Here is a 12,280-nt window from a genome sequence, read left to right on the forward strand (position 1 = left end):
AACATGTCCTCATCAACAAACATCAGAATATTCAAACATGTCTTCAACAAACATCAGAATATTCAAACATTTCATCACAATCAAAAATGTCATCATGATAAAATATGTCATCACAAGCAAAGTTGCCATGATCAAACATATTATTATGTTCAAACATGTTATGATGAACATACATTGTTCATAATGTCAAAACATGTTATAATTAACAAACATAAGAATGTTAACAGGTCATTATGATCAAACATATTGTAATGTTCAAACATATCGGAATATTCAAGCAATAGACAAATATGTCAAACAAGTTGTGATGAACAAACATGAGAATGTTAAGACATTTGAAAATGAACAAACATAAATAGAGCCCAAACATGTAACAATGAACACTTGTGTCATAATATAATGAACAAACATATCAAAATAAATAAACGTCATTATGACCCAAGAAACAAACATTGCTTAACACATGAGACATGGCAACGGACTGTTCTTTATGGCATTGCCAACACATGATAGTGGCTGTACTTACTTCTGAATATTTGGATCGGTTAGAGGTGTGTTAAATCTCTCAGCAATAGTCGTCCAGATACCAACATCTTTCTGACTCACAATGCGAACTGTGGCTTCTGCACTGTTTGGCTTAAGACTGTAAAAATATATATCAATTTCATTATCAACCTTGAGCCAACTCTCATTAAACTGTTGGCAAGTAAAGATGTACATCACATTTCTTCTTTGGGATTCTAGCGTAGAATAGGTCCCCATTCAGAGATTACTAAACATCGGGGACAGCAAGACCCAAGTCCCAATGAGTGTATAAAATCCAACAATATTCCATGATGTTAACTCTGTATAGGTTCACTATATAACTAATACAGCCAGTAATGATACCTAATTGTTTGAGATTGCCAAGTGCATGCCTTACCTAGCTCCATTTTTGGGGAGTTTGAGCCTGAGGCGGAACTGTTTTGGTAGGGGGTTGTTGGAGCTTGTGATCGGTGAGAGTGCGACATCAATGGTCTTCAGGGAATTCTGGAACAAATAAAGATACATCGTCAAAACTTGGAAGGCTAAACTGTCATTTTGTTTGTTTACAGCTGTTATTGTGAAAACGAAGTATAAGAGCGGCAAATGTAAAATTTAGAGATATTCATATTATTTAGAACAAAATAAAAGTGTGACACTTCAGATTATTGTGTGTGTGATTCTTGCTATTGCAATCACAAAAACATCTGTCAACATATTTGTAATAGCCAAACTCAAACAAATAATTGGTGCAGATAACGGTTATTTGGTGCGATATGCATTTCAGTTCACACTTGATTTCACTCAAAAATATCGTCAACAATACTGAATGAAAGTTTGAATAAAATTACTAAAATAGATAGAGTCCAGACATACAAGTATACGTTTATTATAAGAGTGTAATAACAGAATTAACTTGATGTGATTTAGTACAGATCTGTTTATGTGCTATTTCTGATGATAAGGCTCTGTGTTTATAGGGGAAATAATCAAATTTATTGAGGAATACACAATACCTTTAAGTAAGCAATTAAATGTAACATGTCATATTTGGGATTATAGTTTCTCAGTAAAGTATAGATTCTAGTACTTACACTCTCAGCCAAAATCTCCATATGTGTACAATGTGTGAAACCTATTTCTGGTGTCCCCTGCCGTGATATTGATGGAATATTTCCAAAAGTGGCATAAAACTAGACTCACTCACTCAGCCAAAATAGTACTAGGATCTCCACTTCCCTGAGAAAGTGTTATCCAAAACATTTAAGCATATGTTGCGCAGCCTAAGCAGTTATAAGCAGTTAGATTGTAAATAACAAACCTGTGACCCAGATGCAAACTGAAGGGTTCCGGACTGTGTGTTGAAGTCTTGAGATGCAACTGCAGGATAGATGTCAACTCCTGCGTCTTCAATCTTTGTAGTCTCATATGTCTCATATGATACCTCCACATCATAGTTTTGTCCCATAGTGCGTTCAACTGTCAAACGCACGGTCCTGTCCTCATCCCCAACAATGGCCAGCCTACACAGCCAGTGAGTGTTGTGTCATTTCTTGACTCCATATCATAAGGTATCATGAAAGATTTAAATTTAAGGAAATTTAAAGAAGCGCTTCAGAAAACTTGTTATTGAAATGCTACAATTGGAACTGTACCAATCATCCCATACTGTGAGTTGGTGTCAGAATATCTTGTTTAAAGCATCATAGTTATGAGAAATAATGACAACAACAAATTTACATTCAGCATCTTAAATCATGACTAGCTAGTACTCACAGTGAAGCTCGGATAAAGCCAATCTGTCCTCTCACAAAGTCACTCGCCTCCACGACCACAGTGGCAAACAGACTTCCTTCATTCAGCTCAGCATCCTCGACGGCTGCCAGGAGCTCAACAACAAACTGGAACTCCTCCTCAGGGTCCTGTCACAGAGCAATAAGTTCGATGAACAATGACTGGACATGTTGCTGATGTGAGGAACAAGTTGGATAGACAATGACTACATAAGCTTAGAGAGGAACAAGTTGGATAGACAATGACTACATAAGCTAAGAGAGGAACAAGTTGGATAGACAATGACTACATAAGCTTAGAGAGGAACAAGTTGGATAGACAATGACTACATAAGCTAAGAGAGGAACAAGTTGGATAGACAATGACTACATAGCTAAGAGAGGAACAAGTTGGATAGACAATGACTACATAGCTAAGAGAGGAACAAGTTGGATAGACAATGACTACATAGCTAAGAGAGGAACAAGTTGGATAGACAATGACTACATAGCTAAGAGAGGAACAAGTTGGATAGACAATGACTACATAGCTAAGAGAGGAACAAGTTGGATAGACAATGACTACATAGCTAAGAGAGAACAAGTTGGATAGACAATGACTACATAGCTAAGAGAGGAACAAGTTGGATAGACAATGACTACAAGAGACAAGGAACAAGTTGGATAGACAATGACTACATTGCTAAGAGAGGAACAAGTTGGATAGACAATGACTACATAAGCTAAGAGAGGAACAAGTTGGATAGACAATGACTACATAGCTAAGAGAGGAACAAGTTGGATAGACAATGACTACATAGCTAAGAGAGGAACAAGTTGGATAGACAATGACTACATAGCTAAGAGAGGAACAAGTTGGATAGACAATGACTACATAGCTAAGAGAGGAACAAGTTGGATAGACAATGACTACATAAGCTAAGAGAGGAACAAGCTGGATAGACAATGACAAGAGACGATGACTGGACATGATGATGGGAGTCACATATTTAATAGACAATAACTCCAACAGTTGATGAGAGCATCATATTGGATAAGCAAAAGCTGCACAAGTTCATTAGAAGAACACTTTGGATGAATGATGACTATGCTAAAATAAGGTACAGTTTGAATGAACTAGGATGTTGACTGCATAAGTTGAAGGGGAACAGATTAGAGTTTGACAAAGCATAGATCATAGCCCTCTACATGAAATACCTTGAAAAGGGAATATGTATTGAGCGTATATCTATCTACAAATACAGTAACTTATTACTTATTCATAGTGTTTACCTTATCATCAATAAGCCCGACAACCAGTGGGCATGTCTGTTGTCCTGCTGGACAAACAGTGACCCCAGTCAGGGCAGTCAACTGGGAGGACAATGTAGCATCATCTGTGTCCGAGGAACTTGGTGATTTCTTGGCTTTCCATGACACCTACACGAATACAGAGATAAGATCAAGTAAGTGAGTGAGTTGATTGGGTTTGGTGCTGCTATGAACAGTGTTCCAGTTATGTCAATGTGTGTTAGCTTACTGTGGGAGGTAAGTCTCAAATGGAGGCAGGTTTTAGAAGGGTATTACATTCGTGTAACCAACCATTATAGACACGGTGCTGAAAAACCTTGAGTGAGTGAGCGAGTTTAGTTTTATGCCAATTCAGCAATATTCAAGCTATATGGCAGCAGTCTATAAATAATCGAGGGATCAATTATCCAATCCAGGGATCAACAGCATGGGCATTGATCTACGCAATTGGGATACACCCAATCCGATTAGTCACCTCTTACAGCAAGCATGGGTTACTGAAGATCAACTTCACTGGTCAAAATAGATTCAGGGTGAATAGGTATTCAAACCCATAGTGGTAAGTGTCTGGCTTGTACATGGGACACAAGTCTGTTCAGTGGATTACATTGACTCAGATGACTTTGCCAATCATGTCCCTCTTTGATCAAGTGCCCTCATCCCTGACATGGACCAACTGCTCTTCAGTTATTACAAACTTGGGCGGTGGGGTAGCCTAGCGGTTAAAGCCCTCACTTGTCACACTGAGGACCCGGGCTTGATTCCTCACATGGGTTCAATGTGTGAAGTCCATTTCTGGTGTCCTCCACCTTGATATTGCTGGAATATTGCTAAAAGTGGTGTAAAACCCTACTCATTCACTGTTATGAACTGAACCAGTGTAGTGATCAATTAAACCACAGCAACAATTGGTCATGTTGTTTAGGAAAAGTTACAGCTATAATCCAGTCAGGTTTTATCAAAATGGACACGGCATGATCTCAAGTTTCCAGGCTTTTGAAAAAGTAATGTTTTTCTGAAGGAATTGTTTGTCACATCAGTAAAAAATAAACTGGTACACCTAAAAATATTGTTTCTATATCAAGATATTTGTATAAAATTAAACTCCTTATATATAGTCAGATGTTTTAGCTTTATAAACAACATAAACATTTGACCGTGGCCTTATCAGAGACTAAAGCATCTCTAAGTATGTTAATTTTGTTCACCATGGCCATAATCAAGAAGTCAAGTATTGTAACTTGTCCCATGAAATAGCAACAAAAACATATATGGATCTCTATCAAACAACAAGATGAACTAGTATTTAAATTCTTAGTATTTCGATAACATTTCAGTAGTTACAGGGGAAATAAACTGAGCATGTGACTCACCCTGACTTCCCCAAAGAACGCCATCTGTCTGAGCAGGGTCAAGGTGGCGTTGGGGCTTACAGTGTCCTCACTCACTCTCACATTCTGGGAGGCTTGTGCAAACCCAATGCGACCATTAGATGTGTCGCTGGCTTGGATTGTTATCATGGCAAAACCCTGCAGGAGTAATGTATCAGCCATTAATGTAGTGTCCTCACGGGACATATGTAACTATACTGTGTTCCAGAGCAACACAACAATGGCATTTAACTTGTAAACACCATAGCTAGTGCTTCAACAGTAACCAATCAAAACATTTCAACAGCAAAAGATTCAAGACTTAAGATAGCAGTCCAAATACACATGTATAGAAATTAAGAAATGATAGATTTTCAATGAAACTAATCCAACTTGCATGTCTGCACTACACAAGCATTGTCAGACTGTATGACCAGGGCCCTGTTTCACAAAGTGATTGTAGTGCTAAGGTGATCGTAACTCCCATACTTTAACATAGACTTACGACAGTCATAGCCCTAAGATCGCTTTGTGAAATGGGCCCAAGTATTTGTCTGTCTTCAAGACCTTGGAGAACAAAATAGCAATGAAGTCCAGCTCAAGTCTAGAGTGACCGGGCAAGTGTAGATTGCCTCATGTCCTGAAATAAAGAATTGTTCTGTTCTCCATTTTTCTTTTCTTTTTTATCTAAATATATATTGTCAAATAATATAACTCTATTATTTCTGGGATGAATGTCAGTTTAGACCAGCGTCACCTTACCCTCTTGCCCCCATCAGGCTCCCCCCGAGCCACCCTGGCGCCACCTACAGGATCAGTCAGGTACACAAGGACCACCTCTTTCGGCTCAGCGGTGTCATCATCGAGGATGGTCACATTTACTTGTTTGCTGGTCTCCCCTGCCTGATTTGAAAAAGGAGAGTTACAGTAACCACAGGAAATAACATGTCTAGGCAGTCAAGAAAAGCAAAGTCTCTTCAAAGCTTTTGAAAAGAAGATTTTATAAAGTTTCAGCTGAATCCATCAAGCTGTTTTGAAGATGACAAAAACATAAACATATTACAGGCGACAATGCTGATGAAGACGCTGATGATGAGTGAGAACTTGGTACTACGTGGCATATTTGGTCAGATGAACTAATCTGTTTCGCCTCCATTCTTCATGATGATCAACAACCAACCTGTAGAGTAACTGTTGTATCCAGCACTGAATAGTCTGTGCCTCCAATGGCTTTGGTGTTACGGTCCCTGTTCCTGAGTACCTCGCTGATGGTGTTGTTGCCGCCGGGGCTGCCAGTGTTGATAGCTATTTCTGATGTCCACAGTTCATCGCCTCCAACTGTCCTAACCCTCACAGATGCTTGTCCAAACACTCCACCTGAGTGAAAACACAGCAGTCAATTTAGGTGTCATAATCCTCAAAAGTATCCAATGATCAGTAATGTATCAAACAGAGTGATGGGTAGCCTTGAGTTTTATATTACCACTGAAGTCCTGGGTTCAATTCCCTCATCAGAACAATGTGTTCAGGTCATGTCTGATCACTACTACCCTTCTATTACAAGAATATATGTAAGTAACATTATTCAATTATAGACTCTTGTAGAGGTCGATATCGTTTTTTATTGACCTGAGTAAAACAAAATTGACAGAGCTTGCGAGGTCGATATTGTTTTTCTCAGGTCAATAAAAACCGATATCGACCTCTACAAGAGTCTATAATTGTTTTATTATATAATGAAAGAGAAACAGGTTTTAACATAAACTTTTAATGCACACAATGTGCCATCTATCCGAGTGATCTGATTGGCTGAAAAGCGTGGAAAGCCCCTTCGTACGGGATTCCTTGTCTATTTTTAGTAACCCAAGTCAATATCGTAATTTATCAGAAAACTCAAGTCAATATCGTGTTTTGTAGTCAATCATGTGACGGTCTTTTGTGGTACAGGAAAAATACTACCTATATAATAACAGATTATATTAAGTACTTCAGCATGATGTCGTAAAAGGCAGCTAACAGGATCGGGTGATCAGTCTCACTGATTTGGTTCACACATGTCATCGTATCCCAATTGCATAGATCAATTTCATGATGGAGATCATTGGATCGTTCATTTCAGATTCAATTCTTTACAGCTGAGAATATAGATGAGTGCGACAAAAAACAAACATCTACAGCATGACATACCTGTCCGCACGACAGTCAGGACGATGACAGTGAATTTCTCCTGTGTTGTGAATGTCCATGGTTCCAGGCAGAGAACACCGTAGGGGTCATTGCTCTCCTGGATGGAGACTGTGGAAGTTGAGTACAGGTCACTGAGTCTTGGAGAGGGAACTGGAACATACAAGATGTCTCAACATCTAAAGTCAAAGTAAAACAACCTTTACAGAGTGAGGAACATTTCATAGCCAAAACATCTGCTAAACTACTTTCAGCATTTATTGGTTTAAACATATGGACAATGGATAGCAAATATTAACAGACTAAAATTGATTTTAGAAAACAGGGACTTTGTATATTTTAAAACAATTACATCAGTTTAAGAACTGCTTCAAGCCATCGATATCTTACACACAAAAGTTAAATGGAAAATTAATGACTCATCAGTTACTGTTCTGTGGGGTGGGTAACAATTGACAACTCACCAGGGTTTTGTGGGGTGGGGAACATGACAACTCACCAGGGTTTTGTGGGGTGGGGAACATGACAACTCACCTGGGATTTGTGGGCTGGGGAACATGACAACTCACCTGGGTTTTGTGGGGTGGGGAACATGACAACTCACCAGGGTTTTGTGGGGTTGGGAACATGACAACTCACCAGGGTTTTGTGGTGTGGGGAACATGACAACTCACCTGGGATTTGTGGGCTGGGGTGGGGAACATGACAACTCACCTGGGTTTTGTGGGGTGGGGAACATGACAACTCACCAGGGTTTTGTGGGGTGGGGAACATGACAACTCACCTGGGTTTTGTGGGGTGGGGAACATGACAACTCACCAGGGTTTTGTGGGGTGGGGAACATGACAACTCACCTGTGGGGTGGGAACATGACAACTCACCAGGGTTTTGTGGGGTGACAACAACTCACCAGGGTTTTGTGGGGTGGGGAACATGACAACTCACCAGGGTTTTGTGGGGTGGGGAACATGACAACTCACCAGGGTTTTGAGGGGTGGGGAACAAAGTGACATGAGTCAGGTTGACGTAGAATATTTCTGTCTCCTCCGGCAGATTGTCTGTGTAAATCTAAAAACACAAGAGTATCATCAAAGCATTATTAAAAGACCAACAGTCTCGTGTAAGGCTTGGCTCCTGAGGTTATCCACGAAACAGAGTATATAATATAAAACATAACACAACTCACTATATAACCACAATGTTTCTAATTCTTCAAGAATAAATATAGTTGCACTACTCAACATTAAAATTAACTAAAAAATAAGCTTAAACCCTGAGCCTCATTAACCTTCTACTAAAATACATTAAGTTTTCTAATGCTCTAATGCCCTACAATTTTTCTCAATTTTGTCAGACACAAAAGAGTAAAATGTTATGATCTGAACACATTGTGATGATAAGTAAGGATACATGTAATACATGCCAAAATTCCCCTTCCATGGTCTGACAATTTCCATGACAATGTTTAGAATCAGAATCAAAGTGCATTTTGAGAGAATTTATGCATGGTATTAGGATTACTATATAATTTAAGCAGAAATGACTGAATAACAGAAATATACAGGTTTTTCAATAAACCAGCCATATTGAAAAATCAGATTGACATATTCTTGAACAAATCCAGCTGTCATCACTGGTGGGAAGCCCTTTAGCTTAAGTTTCACTGGTCAAGTTGTTTCTGAAAAGATGTTTAGTTTGCCTCTTTTTGACTTTCAAATACACCACTGGCTCAATGGTGAATTCTGACCAACATGTATTGAATCAGCTTACAACATAAGGTGAAAATCTCACACACCTACTTTTTAAAGACAAAAACGTGAAAAATGACATCTAACTAAAAATAGCTTTGACAAGATGACAAGATTTGGTGTTTCACTCACGTCAATGCTGAAGGTGGCAGATACTTCGCCTTCATTCATCGCTGCGACGCCACCACTTATGTCCCGGAAGTCAATGTTCCCTTGTGCTGATCCACTCTGGGTGGTGTATCGGACCTCCACTCGGCCGACAGAGCCATACACCCGATTGACAGTCAAGGTCACCTGTATAGCATAGAAGACTGTTGAAAATAACAGAGTACACCATTCCATAATATTCCCTTGGCTTCACGCAATTACATCCAAACATCATTGAAATCAAAGTACAGAGATGACCATTTCAGTAATTGTATGCATTCCTTTACAAAGAAATCAAGCAGGACATTTTAAGAATCCTGATTTTCCTCGTTTTTTTAAGATATTAATATTTTAGGGGATTAACACACCTGTCTCAAACTCTCAGTAACATCAGGTGTACGAGAGTTAACATCAAACTGAATGAGGCCATACGGTTCTATCCTGGCCACTGCTTGGTCTGGTACAATCCTAGCACCACCATCCACAGTTGTCTTGGGTGGACCAGGAAGACGCACTGCAAATAATTCCGCCTGGTTTTGTCGGGGATTCACCTGGAGAAGAACAATGTGGTAACAATGTATTCTGTGATGACTCTATGGGGAAAGTGAATACTTGGATTGGTGTGTTATAAACACAATGTAACATCTTTGTAAATAGTTACACTAAGGCTCAACTAAACGTACATTAGGAGATTACGGGATTATGTGTAGGTGTGGTCATAACTCTATCTAGCTGTGTTAAAATGCAAGCTATGAATATGAACAGGAATATTGATATGATATATTTAAATGATTGCATTCTAATAAAAATATCAAAATGAGGAAGTGAAGTACTGTCATATACATGTAATCATATCTTAACCATTAAATACAAAGAACAAATTATTTATTTATTTTATGAAATCACGTCAACTTGCATTACTATGGGACAATTACAATTTTTGCAGTAGTCTTGTACATTATGTAAGTGAGGCAACTCCAAATCCAATCAACTTTCTACCAATAGGGCGACAATAAGACTGCTTGTTTCTTCAGTCCCTTGATAAAACAAATGAAGTCTGGGGGCCAAAAGAATAAGCACTTTGTTATTTTTACACATTTAACAAATGTTAAATTTTCATGTATTATGTAACATTTCTTTAAAGTTACATAAAAAAAGGATCAGTCAAGGAGCATTGATGTCATAACTAAAAATAATATCATAGGCAATCTCATGCATTGTTCTCTCAACAGAATCTCAGTTGAGAATTTTGGGATAGAAACAGCTTGTGCCCTCTCTCTTGAATCCTGCATCAAGACAATTCAATCACAATTCCCATAAAATAAATAATTAATTTGGTCAGGTCTGAAGAAAACTTTGAGATATTCCGAGTGGGGTGGTTTTTTTTCCATATACGACTTCTGATGTAGGTACACATATCTCTCTACAGTATATGTATACATGGTGACACAAACCTGAACAGTGAAGTTGGCGTTCTCCATTCCGTTAGCCATCGGGACTGTTCCAGCAGCACTTGTGACTTCACCATTGAGGGTATTGGCTGGCAGCTCCTCAGTGGGCAGACCAGACACCCAATCCACATTAATGACACCATACGTGCCATCTCGCTTGACCATCAACAGAACTGTTTTGGTTTCTGGAAAAGTACAAACCCAACTGTAGATATGTAAATGCAAAAATAAAAAATGACATTTTCAGCCAGCTATAAAACTGAATTTCAAATTTGTACATAGTCTGACATGAATGGCTTCAACAATTTCACAGTTTACTATAAACAAATGAAAGTATAAACACAAAAATGTACAATGAAGGCTATAATGATGGAGTTAAAAGTTGTATCATTCAATGCAATTATCAGAGGAACCATGTGGATGTGATTGGAAATCATAACTATAACAATGAAAGATTGACTAACCTAATTGCTGACTACAAACCAAGAACATTACCTACCCTCGTTCACATTGACGTAGTCTATATGAAGCTCACCTTACTACTACCACCTACCCTCGTTCACATTGACGTAGTCTGTATGAAGCTCACCTTACTACTACCACCTACCTTCATTCACATTGACGACAGTCTGCCTGAAGCTCATCTTACTACTACCACCTACCTTCATTCACATTGACGAAAGTCTGCCTGAGCTCACCTTACTACTACCACCTACCTTCGTTCACATTGACGACAGTCTGCCTGAAGCTCACCTTACTACTACCACCTACCTTCGTTCACATAGACGACAGTCTGCCTGAAGCTCACCTTACTACTAACACCTACCTTCGTTCACATTGACGACAGTCTGCCTGAAGCTCACCTTACTACTACCACCTACCTTCGTTCACATTGACGATAGTCTGCCTGAAGCTCACCTTACTACTACCACCTACCTTCGTTCACATTGACGACAGTCTGCCTGAAGCTCACCTTACTACTACCACCTACCTTCGTTCACATTGACAACAGTCTGCCTGAAGCTCACCTTACTACTAACACCTACCTTCGTTCACATTGACGACAGTCTGCCTGAAGCTCACATTACTACTACCACCTACAGCCGTTCACATTGGCGACAGTCTGCCTGAAGCTCACCTTACTACTACCACCTACCAGCCGTTCACATTGGCGACAGTCTGCCTGAAGCTCACCTTACTACTACCACCTACCTTCGTTCACATAGACGACAGTCTGCCTGAAGCTCACCTTACTACTACCACCTACCTTCGTTCACATTGACGACAGTCTGCCTGAAGCTCACCTTACTACTACCACCTACCTTCGTTCACATTGACGACAGTCTGCCTGAAGCTCACTTTACTGTTAGCAGCTGGTGCTGGGACAGGAATCTTAGCCTCAGTCTCGCCTCCCTTCAGTCTTGGTGGGTCAGTCACTGAGATGTCATGAAAAGTGAAATGTCCATATGCAGTCATCACTGTCATTGTCAAAGGAAGCAAAAAGGTACATCTTTTCTCTCTATTTAACTTCAATTTAATTGATGCAATATGGCTGAAATAATGCTGATATGATATCATATTGTAAATTTTCACTCACACATATTAAAATTTAAAGCACATTTAAAGTTGGGCTATGGAATGTAATCTGTTTGACAGAAGTAAACAGGAATATTTCACTGTAATATTCTTATTGCCATTATGTGACAATACACATTCACTACACAAGTATCAGCTTTCCTAATTAGATGTGACAACCACATTTACAATACAATTAA

The 12,280-nt window shown here is 39.1% G+C and overlaps 1 protein-coding gene across 1 annotated transcript in view; it reads right to left on the bottom strand.

Moving 5' to 3' along the window:
• LOC124284569 (adhesion G-protein coupled receptor V1-like) overlaps nt 1–12,280 on the bottom strand; it is a 140,003-nt gene that overhangs the window by 18,751 nt on the left and 108,972 nt on the right. The window contains 14 exon segments of the mRNA XM_046720662.1: nt 527–643; nt 923–1,029; nt 1,844–2,045; nt 2,299–2,444; nt 3,588–3,734; nt 4,979–5,134; nt 5,738–5,878; nt 6,156–6,352; nt 7,163–7,312; nt 8,140–8,227; nt 9,040–9,201; nt 9,423–9,605; nt 10,509–10,690; nt 11,828–11,941. Coding sequence (XP_046576618.1) covers nt 527–643; nt 923–1,029; nt 1,844–2,045; nt 2,299–2,444; nt 3,588–3,734; nt 4,979–5,134; nt 5,738–5,878; nt 6,156–6,352; nt 7,163–7,312; nt 8,140–8,227; nt 9,040–9,201; nt 9,423–9,605; nt 10,509–10,690; nt 11,828–11,941 — 2,092 coding nt within the window.

This window comes from Haliotis rubra, unplaced genomic scaffold (genome assembly GCF_003918875.1).
Source record: "Haliotis rubra isolate DU_JTF1 unplaced genomic scaffold, ASM391887v1 Scf34, whole genome shotgun sequence".
In the NCBI taxonomy this organism is placed as follows: domain Eukaryota; kingdom Metazoa; phylum Mollusca; class Gastropoda; order Lepetellida; family Haliotidae; genus Haliotis; species Haliotis rubra.